At 39.4% G+C, this 17,907-nt stretch overlaps 1 protein-coding gene across 7 annotated transcripts in view; it reads left to right on the top strand.

The window, feature by feature from the left end:
- The first annotated feature begins 4,110 nt into the window (after nucleotides 1–4,110).
- Nucleotides 4,111–17,907, top strand: part of AOPEP (aminopeptidase O (putative)) — a 213,431-nt gene continuing 199,634 nt past the window's right edge. For 4 of the 7 annotated variants that reach the window (XR_015793697.1, XR_015793696.1, XR_015793695.1 and 1 more), the window contains exons 1-3: nucleotides 4,111–4,457; nucleotides 14,935–15,120; nucleotides 16,855–17,718. Coding sequence is in view for 4 of the 7 variants with exons in the window: in XM_088129867.1 (XP_087985993.1) it covers nucleotides 16,916–17,718 (803 nt within the window). In the remaining 3 variants the exon portion in view is untranslated. The remainder of the gene's footprint in view (nucleotides 4,458–14,934; nucleotides 15,121–16,854; nucleotides 17,719–17,907) is intronic. The other 3 variants (XM_088129868.1, XM_025168583.2, XM_088129866.1) reach the window with 3 other exon arrangements.

Raw genomic sequence — 17,907 nt, 5'->3', positions numbered from 1 at the left:
TGGGAAAACATCTGTCAATCATTCTTCTTAATGAAGGATGGAAAAGGTGGTGAGTTTTGACAAGCAGCTAGCTCACTGGGTTTAACCATCTGGCAAAACTCTTCTAGTGTTTTGTGGGGAGCCTCATATATTGATGACCAGTGGAGAGGGCTCTGTGTGATGAAGTAGCAGAGAGACATCAAAATACCACCACCCTATTTCACTCCTTTTGAACAAAGAAGCTCAAAGAACAGTTGATGAGAGAGGCATGTGGTGAAACTGCTGAGCCACTATGTCGTGCACCCTTGTGTTAGGTGTTAAAAGCTTCATTAAAGTGGAAAAAGTTTCATTACGTTGCTCCTTAGTATTTCTTCATTTTTTCTCTTTAAAGTGCTCAATTTTATTTTGTTGAGTTCTTCACCAATCTCTGCAATCATATCCAATGCACTGCAACAGTTTTTGTTGTAGTTCCTGTTTTAATTAGCTAGTAAACCCTCTTCAACCCCTCTCAATCCTTGTGTTTTTTTAGTGGCCCCTGCCTAACCCTGGGACAAGCCAGCTACAGAAATGTCATAGCTGTTTGACTTGGCTAGTTTAAAATCAGAATCCACCCTTCTTTAAAATTTGGGAGTGGAATAATATTGTGTTATCATTTCTTGTGGATGAGTGCTCTGCATATGGAAAAGGAGTTGTAAATTCTGATGCACTGCAGCTGTGCAAGCAAGAATGCAAGTGTTAGTTTTTAACTGGCTGACTGAAGATTGTTCTGTCTCAATCTGAGTGTTAGAATGTATTATAATAGCAAACAGTGTCCTAGAACTTATTTGTAGATATATATTCTTTAAATGTAGATTTGGTGTATAATTGTTAATTTCATATCTCAGACCATGCCATAGACTAAGGAACTTAAATATGATTGTCTTCCTTGTTACCATTGTGAATGGTGGTTGGAAGCTTTTAATCATGAATGATAGAAGTATGGTCTAGTTCATATTTTTAACACTGAAACAGAATCCTTTTCATCCTGATTTGTTGAGCAACCAGTAGTGCCCAACTCACACATAACAGTAAGCCATAATAGGTGTGTATCTGTACCAAGATAAGCCTTTTTAAAAGCACATTATGCTTATAGATATGTGTTAATTAGGGCATAGGAGATATTACATTTAAACCTAGCACACTGTTGTTTACTTAAACCATTGTTTCATGATGAATGGTTTTGCTTGTTCAGGATTAGGGTTTTTCTATTTAAAGACACCCACAGAAGCTAGTAATACATTTACATTAAAAAAAAAATTGGACATTAAGAGACTAGCCACAGCATCAGTGTCAACACAGATTAGAACAGTCTAAGAAGGTGTTGAAGTTTATATTGCTGAAATCGGAGCAAATTATGGCTTGACAAAACTATAATTTCTTGGTTTGCCTGCAACAGCATTTTACACTTTGCTCCCAGCTGCAACTGGAAATCTCAGACCTTTGTATGAGAAGAAAAATATGGTGAGTTAAGAGAAGGAAAGAACATGTGAACTTGAGGGTTATAATCGCTCATGCAATTGATAAATATATAGAAAAACTGTGCTTGATTGTAATATTTGAACTGTCAAACCAAATTTGGCAAACAGCCAACAATCCTGAATAAAAAAACAACTGCTTTCAAGTTGCTGTTTGAACTTTTCTGCACTGCAGCATTTAGTTGCTTGTTTCCTGTGCATAAACCAGCTAGAAATGAAGCCAGCTTAAGAAATCTCTTCCTGGATTTCATCTCTTTCCTCCACTTTGGCCACAACAATGGCCAGCTGTTCTGTCCAGATTGCAGTTAATGCACTCCTGATTGGTGGCTTCCTTGCTTCTTTTCCTCTCCCAGTCATGGCAGGAAAGTTAGCACAAACTCTTTTCCCTTCTGTAGCATGTTGTTTGAGGACCGATGGGAAAAAGGGAAAGGACAGTTCTTCCTAAGCAGAACTCTGTCAATTTCAGCCGAGGAGGAGGAGGAGCCAGTATTTCACTGGCCAAAGGGAAGAAGGGCCAGCACTTCACCATTTCACTACTGGATCCAAAAGAAAAGCAACCCAATATGAAATGGCCATAAATAGCAGTGATTGGGGGCTGGAGGAGGGGAATGCCCGCCAGAAAGCACACCAGTCAAGTGGAATAGAAATGTTTGTATAAGATAAAATGAAATGCAGCAGAAAACACACCAGTCTACCATGCTTCCACCAGCAGAAGGGGCAAAGCAAAGTAAGAAAATTTGGGTGGAGGTTGCCATGGGAGATTATAAGGAGGCTGAGACAGTAATGGAAAGTAGACATAAGAGATGGAAGGTGAGTCCAATGGCAACTTATCTTATAAATGGCATGTGCCTCAACCCAGATGATAAGCATTTCAAATCATTCAGAGAAACTCCTCTTGTATAAACCCACTACAAATGAGGGTTAAAAATTCCTCTTGCAGTTTCCAAGATTCTGCATTTACCCCAAAATGAGCATCACATATACCTTAATGAAGTCTGTAATTCTTGCTTTCTTGATCTTGCCCAGGTTTATGAGGGCTGACAGTCACCTTCCCAGCAACCTAGTGGTATTCCAAGGATGATGTTATCCTTTCTTGCCCTCCCAAAATGGCAGGTGGCCCAGCTGTATGCTGGAGCAAGCGGGAAGTGTGAATCAGACCTTTATCACAGCATGGCAATATTTGAACTGAGCTAAAGTATTTTAAATAAAGTAATACATTTTAAAAAACAAGTACAAATTAAGTAATGTATATACGTTTTTATTCACCGCATGAATATTGATGCTTTCCCACCAAAAGGCATATTTGTGGATTTTTAAAAATATATGCACGCAATCATTTATTTCAATATAATTATCTTCCACACAGCCAGATAGTTTATGACTACTTGGTGTGACAAACTAGTGTCTCTCACCGGAATCATAGTAGATTATTCTTTCAGCTGAAAGATTTTTCACGTAACCCTTTAATCAATCTTCCTTTCACCTTTATATTAGAGGTATATAAATGTGGACATTTTTTTTTGACATTGGAAAATAGACTTGGATATTCTTACCTAGCAAGGTAGAACTCCTCAGTAAATATCAGAAAGAGACTGACTTTATATTTAAATATCAATAGTTTCTTGAGATGATGTGATGGAGATAACTGACTAAAACTCAGAGGCAGACTGAGTCATCACTACAATGTTTCTGCAAGAATAACATTTTTGAATTGAAAGTGTGTTTCTGTCTAGCATTTGATGAATAAAAATTAATGTGCTTACAAAGCAAGAAATATATAAAGAGGGAAGTGGGTTAAATGTCAAAAAATATTGCAATTTGTTATTGAAAAGAGGCTCCTCTTGAATTAGAAACACACTACAAATGAACTGTTTCCTTAATTCCATAACTCAGTAATGCTAACTTGCATCATAACTCCCAGGCTCAGTGTACATACTGCCTTTTCAAAATTTGCAATATATATTGTATAATTTTAAAATTAATGCACCCATTTATCTTTTTCTAAATGTTACAGCTTCCTCTGATGATTAATGGGATAGACAAACTAAAAATGAAACAAACCAATCAATTTGACATGAAGGAAAAAAAAAGAGCTATCGTGAATTTCTAGTGATGAGGTTTCATGAGACCCATACACTTGAAAGCTTATCTTTGCAAATACAATAGCTGAAGGAACAATAGAGATTCTTGGACATGTTCAGTTACCAATATAAGGGCTATATTATTATAATATTAAAAGAATAATAGGAATCTGGAACAAGATTCTTTAGGTTTCCAATGAGCCAGCCAGGCCCTTTCTCAGTTACTTTGTTCCATTCTTACTATTCTATTTTCATTCCTCTCTAGAGACTCACCATTATTTTTTAAGTGGGCATTTATTTAGTTTTCACTCTCCCGCCCAATCTGTACTTCTGAAAAGAGGGTTACCTTACATCTGCTGATACCTCTCTTTTGTATGGGCATAGTACTGTTTGGGCTACATAAGGACTGGCAACCGAAGATTGAGTTTGCTATTAGTATACAAAAGTGGAAATTCCATGCACTGTTAAAGGCACAAAGTACTGTCTATAGGTTTTTTTTAAAAAAGACTATAATCCACAGAAGTTTATGCGATTGTAATAGTCTTTATTGAAGTGGCCACGGAATTCTTTGTTGTTTCTCCTGAAAGTATGATTCCCATTTTTCAGAGTTTAATAGCCAGCTGTCACCAGGATTCCCCGAACAAAAAGCAATCTGTAACCCAGTACAAAAATCTGGGTCTTGCGTCGTTAACTTTCAGCTGTTGAAATGGAAGAAATTACACCGCACTGGGAGCAGAAGCAAGAAGGAAGAGCCGTCCCATAGAGTCACACACCGGGAGGGCGGGGCTTAATCCCTTGACGTCATCAAGCGCTGCCTTCGCCGCTGGAACCGGTAGGCGAGCGGGGTGAAAAACACAACCAAAAGTCGCTGGTGGTGCGCCAGGTAAAGGACGGCACGCGCTGTGGATTGTTGTAGCGCGAGGCGCGGGGTCTTCTTGTGACAGGGCGGCCTCTGGCCGGTTCCATCGGTAAAAAGGGGGGAGCCACTGGAAGAGGGGGAATAATATTGCTGGAGATAGCCCCCCTTTTCACTCTGGCCATAATTCCCTTTCCCCATTTCGCTCGGGAGGACCCGCTGTCCTCTTCTCCCTTGCCTCCCCTTCTTGAGCTGAGACACCCAGACAGGAGCCCCCATCTCTCTCCCCCCTCCGAACCCAAATCCTATGAGCTTGTCAATTTAGGGGGCGGATTGGGACGTGACTGTGCAAGACTTTCTTAGCCGGGCACCCGGACAGGGAGCATAGAGCCCCCGATGCCGCCCGTGGAAAAAGTGCGACCAGTCGTCTTTGTTCGCTCCCACCCCGCTTCTGCCACGCCAAGAGCAGCCACTTCTGCCATTTACTCGCCTGCCTGAATTCGCGGTGGGGAATTTGCCCATTGGCTGAGCCAGCCAGAGAGGGGCAGGGAGGGAGCAGCAGCTCCTGGCAGCCGTTTTCTCGCAGCCACAGGCTCGCTTACCTTTGTGCGCCACTTTCTGTGATTCTCTCTCTGGGCAATACATTGGATGAACGGGGGCTTACTGTGGCTCTGCAAAGGGAGCAGGAAGTGAAGAACTGGTCATATGCCCTCCATCTGCCCATTCTCTCTCTTACTGGCTATGTTGTCTCCACTCATGGAACCACAAAGCAGCCAGTCCCCTATTAGTCTCATGTGTTGTGCAAACCTCAGCATGTGTTGTTACTTTTAGGTTCAGGAATAATAGGTTGTTTCCTGAAAATTGAGTTACTTGAGTAAACAATGGTTGTTAATTATGGGTACCCAAAATGTTGTGAGCTCAAACTTCCAGTAATGTGTAGAAGAAAGTGCAAGTAAAATGTTTTGGTGCTCACTCTTTAGAAAAGCATTTGTCACCTCTGTGTAATCATTGAGTTGAATGAAGTTGCACCAGATGCCCGCCATTGCGGCTCTTGCAGAAAGCAGAGGCAAATAAGTGAATGAAATAGCATTGCCCAGGAAAGAAAAGTGGACAAACAAGGAGGAGGAGGTAGAAGCGGACACTCTTTTCTCGCTGCTTGTTTCTTCTATTATTTCACTGCTTACCTGGGGCAAAGGACTGAGGTGCAATCTGAAGGCTTCTGTGCTGGTAGTTCATCCTGTTCTTTCCCAACTGTGAAGGAGATGGAAAAGAAAAAGTGTTTACTGTTTACTCACTGTCAGTTACTAGATGGCAGCAAAGAGTTAGTGTTCCCTGCAACTCTTTTCTGCCACCTAGGAGTTGTCTGGATTTTTGCAGTCCAGATATCATGGCCCTAATGAAGACTAAGACATTGATTATGATATAGACATTTTTGTTCAAACTGATGCTTTCTCATCTTCTCTGTGAAGGTTTCTGGCTTTCTATCTGCCTGCATTTGAGGGTCATTCCAGCAGTTTTAGCCACTTTCACATGGAGAAGGGAAAGTGCTACTTTCAATTGCACATTTACTTTTTGGGAGGAATTCACTTTCCCTTGAGTGCTGATTATTCATATCTCTCTAATTAAGCACACAAAAAGGATGATAGAATATCTTACCTACAAATATTAAAAAGGGAACAGCTCTTACCCACAAACTTACAATCTAAATATTAGTATGGTTGGGCCTCCAAATCCTATAAAATTACCATCAAGGAATGGTGGATGATAGTGGCAGTAGCAAATGTAGAATCAATACCTAGTTCAGCTTGACCATACCAGGAACTCTTCTGACTTTTTCTTAAAAATTTTTTTGAGACAAATGGCAGCTGAATGGTATATGCATGGTTGTGAGGTTTAGTGCATTATCTGTTTGTTTATTAATCACATTTATAGACCCCCAAATCCTTAAGGACTTTCAGCAGTTTATAAGATGAAATATATAAGAAGTAATATGCAATAAAAGCACATAAATAAAAACTCCACAAACCAATGAAAGCATAGAAAACCATTGCGTTAACAAAACCAAATAATAACCTAATCAAGATGGAATGAAGGGCCAAATGCCTTCCAGAATGTTCTGAGCAGCTTTTAAAAGGCAATCAGAGTGGAAGCTTTCCAGATACCCCTGGAAGGCTGTTCCAAAAGACCACTGCTGCCACAAAAACCAGTGCCACTAAGCCTCAGCCTCCCTCACCTCCATAAAGTGGGGCATCACGTGCTGTTTCTCCCGGGTAGATCAAACTGGTTGGGGTGATTCCAATGGGAGAATGTATCCTGCAGAAAGCCAGGTGCCAACCCATGTTTTTCCACAACAAAGTGGTGCTAATTTCAAAATAAATGGCATGGTTCATATAGTGCACCAAGTAATGGTTTGCTTAATAATCTACAATTGTTTAACCTTTGTTTATTTGTTTCCAATGTGCTCTAATCCTAATGGACTTGGTGTGGTACAACAAAATGAAGTGCAAAAGACTAAAGCGAGCTCAGTGATAAAACAGTTAAAGTACTATTATTAAAAGCCATTAATAAACATCATAGGCACCTTTAAAGCTTGACCAATCTAAGGGCTGAATGCACATTGGAACAAAATGCTTTCGCTTGCTTATGCAAAAGTGATAGTTGACCAGGTCCACACAGTGTGCTAAACCACAAACTGTGGCTTACAAAATAAAATACCTGCATTCACTTTATATTCTAAGCCAAAATGTACTCTTTGTGCATCAGTCTTCTACACTGCTAGTCTCTCTGGGAAGTGCAGGAGGATAGGGTAGGGTTTACTGTAGCTACGCAAAGGAAGTAAGAGGTGATGAGTTGATCACGTGTCCTGTGCTTACCTGTTAACAAGTATTCTCATACTGGTTGGGTTCTCTCCATTTTTAACTTAGCCCATGTGTGAACCTAGCCCATGTAATTAGGTTATAGTTCCAGGTGTTGTGCAAACTCAGAAAATGGAGTTAATTGAGTACTCGCTGTTTAATGTATGAATGCAGCCATTGTGTGAACCGTAATGCAGTTATTTTGGCTTTGGGTTAGCATGTTGTATGAATGCAGTCAATGTGATTTGTAAATAATGGTTTATAGTTTAACATGCTGTGTGAATCTAATAGCAGTTTATTCTGTAAAGCACAGCTAGGCAAAACATGTTGTCTGAACCTAATTTTATAGTACTACACTAAACAGCTAAAGAGAAGAAAGGTCAAATGGAACTTGGTTTTCAGTAGAGTGAACCTGATTTCCAATTCTGTCTCTTTCTGTGCTGCAGTTTGATGGAATATCATGACCTTTTGATATTCTTTGTCCATATAATTAGGCCTCCCTTGGCCTCCTAACTTCAAGCCCCCGATACAGCCTCTTGTCCTCAATTTCTATTTCCAGTCTCCTGTCCTCAGCCTGGGAGCCAAGTTATCAGATTCTTGAAGCCCTTGGTCCCTAGCTGCTACTATTTAATGCCAGATCCATCTGCAATAAATTCCTCCTCATCCATAGATGAGAGGACAGATCTGACTTGTATCTAGGAAGCCTTGATTGGTGACAAGAAAGGAATGTGTTCCACACTGTTTCCATCCATTTAGGTTTTCGATATAGCATCAGCTGCAAGCCCAGGGCAGGAAAGGTTGGGTGACAGTTGTCTTTGGAAAATTTTGCAGGAGACCAGAGGCACTGTCCCAATGATAACCAGATGTGAGCCCTTGGGCTCAAGGGACAAGTTTGGACTGTTGCTGTTAGTAATCCCCTCCTACATGGTGACATCTCTGCTGGACCTCATCATTGGTTGGTGGAGTTCTCCAGGCTTATTATGCTGGGGGGATTCACTTTGCCTCCCCTGAAGGAGGGAGTCAGAGGTGGCCTGGAAGTTCCTCACTACCATGACAATTGTGATCCTTTCTGATTGAGCTCCCAAATCAGTGTGCAGCAACACCTGATCTGATTTTAGTCTTGGGACAGATATGCTATGATCTGAGAGGGGTGGACATTAACATTTGTCCCTTATCTGACTTGTCATGGTCAGATAATTCTGTGATCACTTGGAGAGCAGTAGTGCTGCCAGCCTTGGCAGAAAAGACGAACCTATTCACTTGGTTGCTAGAGGGTACTTGGGGATTTTCTGAGATCTGGTGAGCAATTCTGCAAAGGCTTTACAATGGTTGCCTGCTGGAACATAGAGACAGCTATTGCCTTGGCAGAATTGTACCTGAGTGGCTTCTTCCTGTCCATCAGTCCTGGGGATATCCTCTCTTTATCAAGGACCTCTGAGAGATTAGGTGTAGACAGCGAAGAAGATGACGTTGATGGAGATGTGCAGGAACCATTGCCTAGGTAAAAGGGCTGGAGCATTTTTAAAATCCAGAACATGATAACATTGAGAAGTGGCCCAGGCAGATGCCTCCTTAATTCATGAAACTATAAGGAGGAGTAAGAGGTTCAGCACAATGAGACTTACAAAGTTCTGTTATTATAACCAATCCCAATAAAAGTAGTTTTAGCCTTCCTGTGGGGTTGATTTCCTGGTCTGCTCTATCTAGTGGACTGACATTAAGTGATGGAAAAGATGCCTAGAGGAACCCTGGCAGAAGATAAAGAGCAATTCTGATCATACAAAGAATTCATATTTGAATCTATTCTGTGGCATTAAGAACAGCAATATGGGGTGCTGCCCAGCAGCCTATTTAAAATGATCTGGGCCCTGTTAGTGAAGTATATGCCAAAATAACTGTATGGAGTTTTCTAGGCATCCCAAATATAACATTAGTCAGATTCTTTTGAAATTGGATGCCAGTTGGTAAGTCTTTTTTAAGTGATGGAAACTTCATTTTGCAAGTTATCTGGGATGAGCTTCAGCCTTTAGATCCTGAGGAAGTGGACGAAATCTCAGTGGCATCAATTGTGCCACCTGTAGCTGGGGATTCCTGGTTGTTGAAAGCCTCCAGAGAGATGACAAGAACCTGGGTCAGGATGGTGGTGAATGCATCCTTCAGAGAAGGGTGGTGTTTCCCCTCTCAAGAATCACAGCATGACCCACAATTTTGGATAAATATTAGACAGTATCCAACTCTCCTTTTGGGGGAAGGTTGTTGAAAATATGGCAGGGGGTGGGGGTGGGGAGTTGTACTGTAGGGCTCTGTGTGACACAGAGCTTGATGTTCTCTCCAGTCCTTGAGTCTGAAGACTGGGAATATTCCATGTTTGGTTCTAGATAGGGTTGTGTTCCTTGGAACCAAACTTGTTTGTAACTTGGGGCATCTACTAAACTCAGTCACTCATGCCTTAATCACCTCTCATTTAAACTATTGCAATGAACTCCATGTGGGGTAGGTTTGAAGACCACTCAGAATCTACAGCTAGTCCAGAATGTAGTAGCTCAAGTAGTTATGGGTGTTTCTCAATTTACTCATATATCACACTACTTCCAAAGCTGCACTGGTTGCCAGTTGGCTTTCATGTGCAATTCAAGGTGCTGGTGGTCATCTTTAACTCTTTCTGTAACTCAGGGCCTGGATATCTTTGGGACTACCTGCTTTCAGTGGTATCTGCCTGTCTGATAAGGTCAGACAGATAAGACCAGGAAGAGTGGGAATGTCACCAGCTAGGACCACTGATGCAGACTTTCTCAACAGCTGCCTCTTTGGAGCAACTTTCCACCTGAGGCTCAATTAGCTCCAATCCTGTTGGGATTTAGAAAGGTTATTAAAACCTTGTTGTTCCAGCAGGTTGTGACAGCTGATAAAGTATGAGGCTTTTCCGTCCTATGTTTAACTAGGTTTTGGTGTTCCCTGGTAAACAGGGAAGAGATTGGTAGTTTCTATTGCTTATTATTGCTTTAATCCTATTTATGGATGATGGGTATATAGTCAGAATCAGCAACTACTGGAGCAGTCTATAAGCCTAGTTAAACAAATAAAAATACATAAATACTAATGTAAGTTAGATTTTATTTCATCATGTATGCATTTAAAAAGGGATTCACACACAGTACTGTGCAAATGTTTTAGGCAGGTGTGAAAAAATGCTGCAAAGTAAGAATGCTTTCAAAAATATATATTGTAATTGTATATGTTTATCAATTTACAAAATGCAAAGTGAGCAAACAGAAGAAAAATTCAAATCAAATCAATATTTGGTGTGACCACCTTTGCCTTCAAAACAGCATCAATTCTTCTAGGTACACTTGCACACAATTTTTGAAGGAACTCAGCAGGTAGGTTGTTCCAAACATCTTGGAGAACTAACCACAGATCTCCTGTAGATGTAAGCTGCCTCAAATCCTTCTGTCTCTTCATGTAATCCCAGACAGACACGATGTTGAGATCAGGGCTCTGTGAGGGCCAAACCATCACTTCCAGGACTCCTTCTTTACACTGGAGATAGTTCTTAAAGACATCCTGTATGTTTGGGGTTGTTGTCCTGCTGCAGAATAAATTTGGGGCCATCATGCCTCCCTGATGGTATGGCATGATGGATAAGTATCTGCCTGTATTTCTCAGCATTGAGGACACCATTGATCCTGACCAATTCTCCAACTCCATTTGCAGAAATGTAGCCCCAAACTTGTAAGGAACCTCCACCATGCTTCCCTGTTGCCTGCAGACACTCATTATTGTACCGCTCCAGCCCTTTGGTGAACAAACTGCATCCTGCTACAGCCAAATATTTCAAATTTGAACTCATCAGTCCAGAGTACCTGCTGCCATTTTTCTGCACCCAAGTTCCTATGTTTTTGTGCATAGTTGAGTTGCTTAGCCTTGTTTCCATATCAGAGGTATGGCTTTTTGGCTGCAATTCTTCCATGAAGACCACTTCTTTGGACAGTAGATGGGTATACCTGGGTTCCACTGGTTTCCACCAGTTTTGTGCTGATGGCACTGCTGGACATCTTCCAATGTCAGAGGGAAGTAAGCATGATGTGTCTTCCATCTGCTGCATTAGGTTTCCTTGGCCGACCACTGTGTCTACGGTTCTCAATGTTGCCCTTTTCTTTGTGCTTCTTCAAAAGATCTTGAACAGCACATCTTGAAACCCCAGTCTGCTTTGAAATGTTTGCCTGGGAAAGACCTTGCTGATGCAGTCTAACTCCTTGTGTCTTGTTGCTGTGCTCAGTCTTGCCATGGTGTATAACCTGTGGCATGAAACTCTCTTCCACAACCTCACCTTGGTAGCAGAGTTTGGCTGTTCCTCACCCAGTTTTAAGCCTCCTACACAGCTGTTTCTATTTCAGTTAATGACTGTGTTTCAACCTACACATGAAATTGATGATCATTAGCACCTGCTTGGTATAATTGGTTAATCATACACCTGACTCTAATCCTACAAGATCCCTGACTTTGTGCAAGGGTACAAAGTGTGCAAGTGTAAGAATTGATGCTGGTTTGAAGCCAAAGGGTAGTCACACCAAATATTGATTTGATTTAGAGTTCTCTTCTGTTTGCTCACTTTGCATTTTGTAAATTGATAAACATAAACAATTACAGTACAATATATATTTTTGAAAGCATTCTTACTTTACAGCATTTTTTCACACCTGCCTAAAACTTTTGCAAAGTATTGTATATATATAAAACTCCCCTCTCACCCTATGGGTGGTATGTGTCTTCCTCAATCTCAGGTCCTCTACCAGAGGCCTGGGAGTTTGATGGTTCTGCACAGTATCTTAGCTGTTCCTAGCATTGTACTCTTCTGGACAGAGAGCTCTGATGTTGTTTCTGGGATCTGTTGGAGCCACTCTCTCAGCTTAGGAGTCACCGCCCTGAGTGCTCCTACCACCACTGGAACTACTTTGGCCTTTACTTTCCACTTCCTCTCTAGTTCTTCCTTCAGGCCTGGTATTTCTCCAGCTTCTCATACACCTTCTTCCTGATGTTGCTGTCACTTGGCACTGCTCCATCTATCACTGCTGCTGTCTTCTGGTCCTTTACTACTACCACAGTGTCTGGTTGATTGGCCAGTACCTGCCTGTCTGTCTGGATCTGGAAGTCTCACAGGATCTGAGCCATATTATTCTCCACGACCTTCTATGGAATCTCCCATCTGGACTTGGGAGGGTCTAGCCCATACACTGTGTAGATGTTCCTGTACACAATGCCAGCTACTTGGTTGTGTAGTTCAGTATATATATAAAGGAGTATGTGTGTGTGTATGTATGTGACATTTATACATTTGCTTTTCTGATCCCAACAATATTTTTCCCATTTGTGTTTGGGAATGGACATAGCTCAGTGGTACAGCTTGTTCTTTGTATGGGTAAAGTCCCAGTTAATGCCATAATATCTCCAGGTAGGAGAACGTCCTTCCTTAAAGCTTGAAGAATTCCTAACAGTAGTATAAACCAGCTTCTCCAATCCGATGCTTGCCATATTTGCTAGGGCTATCACCAAGAATTCCCATTAGCATTGTCAATTGTAGTTTTGAGTCCACTGCTGCTATCAGCTATATAATATATATAATATTAAGCAGCTATATAACGTTGTTATGAGATCTGATGTTTGCTGCAGTTCCTTACAGCATATGTCAGCTAATTTGACAATACGATATCTTTGTTTTTTTCAAAGTGGTTTTATAGCTACCTACTTTTAATGTTTCTTTTAAATCTGATTTCAATTGTTGGTTGCCAGAAATGGTTGAAATAAAATCCATGGATATCTAGTGCTGCTGAACTACTACCTGGTATTGCTGAATAATAAATTAAGTAGAGTAATATTTCTACATTTCATATGATTTTCAGCTCAATTTTTAATTTTCTTGTATTTCTTAACTTCCAGGTCATCAATATTTCCCTTTTTTCTTATTGAATTCTTATACTATATATTTTAATTACCCATTCCTCACTTTTGCAGTCTCTTTTCTTATATTCATATTACCTATCTGTTGTTAATTCCCTATGTAGTAGTTATATTGTGATGAAAATTACACCAATTCAAACTTCACACTAATATGATTTTTTAAACCATTGATTATTGCATAAACCACAGTTGACTGGGTTCACACAAAATTCTAAGGCATATACCATAGCTTACAAATCATGATGGCTGGATTTTTACAATATCCTAAGTCAAAACTAAACAGAACACATTACATTTTAGCATGTTGCATGAATGAGGCCTTAGTGTTTCCAGAATATAGATATTGGTACAGTATTTAAGGCAATTGACTTTGTTGCTGATCAAAATATGGTCACACTTCTTTCTATGAGACAGTTAGCTTGCTTCTTAACTGTGTGAATGCTTATAATTATTTTAGTTATGAAATAATTATCTAGCAATATATTCAAATGTATTATTGATTTATATGCTGAATCTTGCATTCTTTGTAAAACCTGCATTCCACTTATATTTTTGAATATGGCTAATATCTGTTACAATGACAATACGTATGAATATATTCCATAACATTGGCAGCTGTGAATCAAGGAGTAAGTGAGGAAGGTGTAGAATTACTGCAATCCATTTCCTGCTCTTAGATCAATTTAACAAGATTACATTCTCTTAAAATGAACTGCCAGTAGATTTTGCTTTCATCAAATGAATAATATAATGCAATTCTAACTAGATATGGTTTTGTAATGTTCATTCATTCATAGTAGATGATAATTATTAGAAAAACCAAACTAATTGCATTGAAACTACCCATGCACATAGATCATAGCTTTGGAAAACAGACACCGAAGCTTTCCAAGTCTGAGGATTCTTGTAATATATATTTGTATATGTCTGTGTGTGTGTATTTCAAAATACTTGCAGGTCATGGCCACCTGGCTTTAATTTAAATTATTGGTTACATGTTTCAGAATGCTCAGCCCTTGAATGAGCACACATGCTTTTAGTGTGTTTTAGCCCACGCTGGTTTCCATGGCCAGTAAAAATCAGTGTGGGCCCTTGGTCTGCATGCTTGGCTTCTTGTTGTGAACATGGGGGACCGATGGCTGCTGGTATTCCTAATATATTTTCCATGCTTGCTAAAATTCTAAACTGTTTGGATGGAAAGTTTATGTCATATCTTTATACAATCACTAAGTATTACCATATACGCATTTCTGTGGTTTTGGTTTAGTGTGTGAACTCAGCCACTATCATTTTATAAGTAGTGGTATATGGCTTGTATTAACTGTGAATCCAGCCATCATGCTTTGCTCAGAGAACTGTGGCTAAGAGAAAAGAAACAAATACTGTACTAGGATGTGTGAACTAATGAAACTCAGTGAAAGCTGAGTTTAGTGATCACAAGGTTTATAGCTTATTTCTGACTTAAAGTAGCAGTGCTCTGTAGGAAAGGTGTCTTTGAGCAACTGAGAATGCTACAGTTTCTTACCCTTCCTGAAGTATAGCAGAACATTGGTTGACATGGATACATTTCTTTATTGATATGCTAAGGAACAGGGCTGCACAAATTCTTTGGGAGAAGTTCCTTTGGATTCAGTGGAAATGCATATGAAGCATCTTTTTCAAATTGTAAAAGCAGCTTGATCTTTTTCTAGGCTTGTGCTGCTACTATGGAAGCTGCCTTCAACTGTTCGCTTTCAAAGACTTTGTTTCGCAGTGTTCTGAAGCACCTCTTTTTAAAGGATTTCCATAGTATTGGTAACTAATCAGTTCTCTGCTGGATGGATCTGCAGTGGAGACCCTTTTGTTTCTGAGGCCATTGATGTTCTTTTCTTCTGCAGGTAATTGCTGCTTTGTGATTACTTGTTAAAGTATGCAACGTGAAATCTCTCATGTTCATAATACGCAGTGTTATAATTGCAGTATAGGAATGTGAAGTGTCATGCGCTTCTTAGATGCACATTGAAAATTAGGCTTAAAAATGGCTGAAAGAAATGAAAGGCGAACCAAGAATCTCCTTTTCACAAATGATTTTCAGTTGCTCAACTGGTCTATACTTCACTCCCATACATTTGATTTCTAAAACTGGAACACATGCAATTTGGTAGTGATTTGAAAATAAAGTCACCAACCACTACAAAAATCATATGGTCTGCTTTTTATTCAATTTCACCTCAGGCAAGCCAGAACATAGTGTATAGTAATGTAAAGTATGCTGGTCCCTAAAAGTACATTTTTATCTGATTAACTTCTAAACAAAGTTTTGATATCAATTCAGTAACAGAAAATTATGTTATTGTTTGGATTTTAAAAAAGAAATAGTGAAATCTGAATTCCAAATCTTCATTTTGAGAAGCAAGGCGTAGAAATATTCAAAACCTAATTCATACTAAGACAGCGTTTCTTAATGCTGTGTTCTTCAGATGTGTTGGGATTAAATACCTATAACCCCAGAAAGCATAACCAAAAACTAATTAAGGATTATGGGGAATTTAGTTCCAGGAAGTTTAGAGAGTATAGACTATCATACAGTATTGCTTTTTCTAGACTTCACCCCTCCCCCTTTTCTCTTCTTAATAAGAGGACAAAAAAAGAATTCAGTACTGGTTAAAAACTAATGGATAACAGTAGCTCATTAATTCTTTTTAATTGTGGAGTAAATGTCATCAACAGTTGTTCTCCCTTAGGTAGGTAAATATTAACATTGAATGCAAGTCCTTTTTTTCTTGTGAGATACCACTAATCCGGATGTAAATGGGGTTCTCACTATTAGAAGGAATTATATATCAGGGATAGTTAGCTATACATTTCAAAAATCTTCAAGTACAATCTCAAAAGAATATTTAGAATTCTCTACTTGTAAAATGACTCCTTTTCTTGTAATTTAACAATGGGAAACAATATGAGAACATAGCTATAATGATGTAAGCTATAATCATGCTTACTACTTACATTCAAAAAAAAAAAAAGGCAATGACAAACCACTTCCAAAAATGTTGCCAAGAGACTGCATAGGCTTGTCCATGTAGTTGTCAGGAGTCAAGACTGACTTGAAGCCATACACCACACTCCCCCAAAATCATACTCTAAGATGAGAAATTACACACAATAAGATAACTTCTTGAAAATTAGACAAGGGATCATATCAACTGAACTGCTGCAATAAATTAATGCTGGTTCTACTATATTGTTGAAGATTCTTTTAATGGTTAACATTATACAGAAATACAGTACTGATTCACTGATTTTGTTTTCTGATAGCTATGTAGATGACATTAGTTTTGTTTGCAAAGTTAATTTTTCTGCAGTTGCCTTGTTATGAATTACTGAATAACGAACTTAATATTAGAGCTTTTTAATATTAAAAAGGATTATTTCTCATAAAAAATACATTCCAGTGTGCATTGCTCCCTCTTTTGTAGCCCTTATTTAAATCAACACTTTACTTTTTTTGTCACTGGGATCCACGTGCATATACAATAATACACATTGTATATGCACATATATTATTGTATATAACAGGTTTTTATAAAGGTGGAAAACTTGGCATACTGACTATTTTTTTTCTGCTGCAGAGACTATATAGGAAACAGCAAGATTTAGCAAGATTTCTTTGCATAGAAGACATATACAAAGATGGAGCTAGATATCACCACAGATGATCTGCCATTGATGGCCAATACTAACCACATGTTGGTAAAACATTACGTTTTAGACCTGGATGTGGATTTTAGAAACCATGTTATAGAAGGCACCATAGTTCTTTTCCTTGATCCTGTCAGAAGATATGGAAAAGGAGACAGTAAGCAGATGGAAGAAGCCAGTCCTTTTTGGTCTGATGAAACTTGCCATGTTCTGACACCTGAAGCCTGCTCAGTTATTGTGCCAGATGCAAGTGCCTGCACAACTAAAAGTGGATGTAATGATTTTGCTGTCTGTGGTAAAGGTGAAAATGATACTTCTGATAAAAACGGTAGTCATGGCAACAGGGAACAGGCTTCTGGGATTTCTAGTTCAAAGAACTGCTGTGACATTGAGATTCATGGGAGTGAAGATTTTTTGCTGGTCCTAGACTGCTGTGATTTATCTGTGTTAAAGGTCGAGGAGGTGGATGTTGCTGTTGTTCCAGGCATTGAGAAATGTACAAGCTCTGCCAAGTTAATGGATGCTTCTAAGGATCCTGGAAATCTTAGAAATCAAATTGTGCATGAACTTGTGACATTACCTACAAATCATTGGAGAGAGCAGCTTCAATATTACAAGCATTGCAGCGAGGCACCTGCTTCTGGTGAGCTTCTGTTTATTACAGATACTTGGAGCTTGAAAATCAGGAAAACAGGGATCAAGCTGCCGAAGGACTTCCCTCGTGCCATAAGAATATGGTACAAAACAAAGCCAGAAGGACAATCACTTAGCTGGACTACAGATCAAAGTGACAGGTAAGCAGTTCTGAGTGTGTTTGGTACCTTTTGGTGTTATGTTCCAGATGGGACACAGCTGAATTATGAATGATGCTCTCATTCATAATGAATTTAAATGAATGAGTAGCACAACTGATAAAGTTCAGAGCTTGTGATAGCTTAGAGGATTATATCACTGTAAGTCTGAATCAAACAAATGCATTTCTT

The sequence above is a fragment of the Python bivittatus genome, unplaced genomic scaffold, assembly GCF_059951505.1.
Source record: "Python bivittatus isolate LINGU-HERP-01145 unplaced genomic scaffold, Pbiv_v1 ctg000850_np1212, whole genome shotgun sequence".
Taxonomy (NCBI): domain Eukaryota; kingdom Metazoa; phylum Chordata; class Lepidosauria; order Squamata; family Pythonidae; genus Python; species Python bivittatus.
The sequence above is the reverse complement of the archived record's forward strand: the minus strand, read 5'-3'. Positions and strand labels throughout refer to the sequence as shown.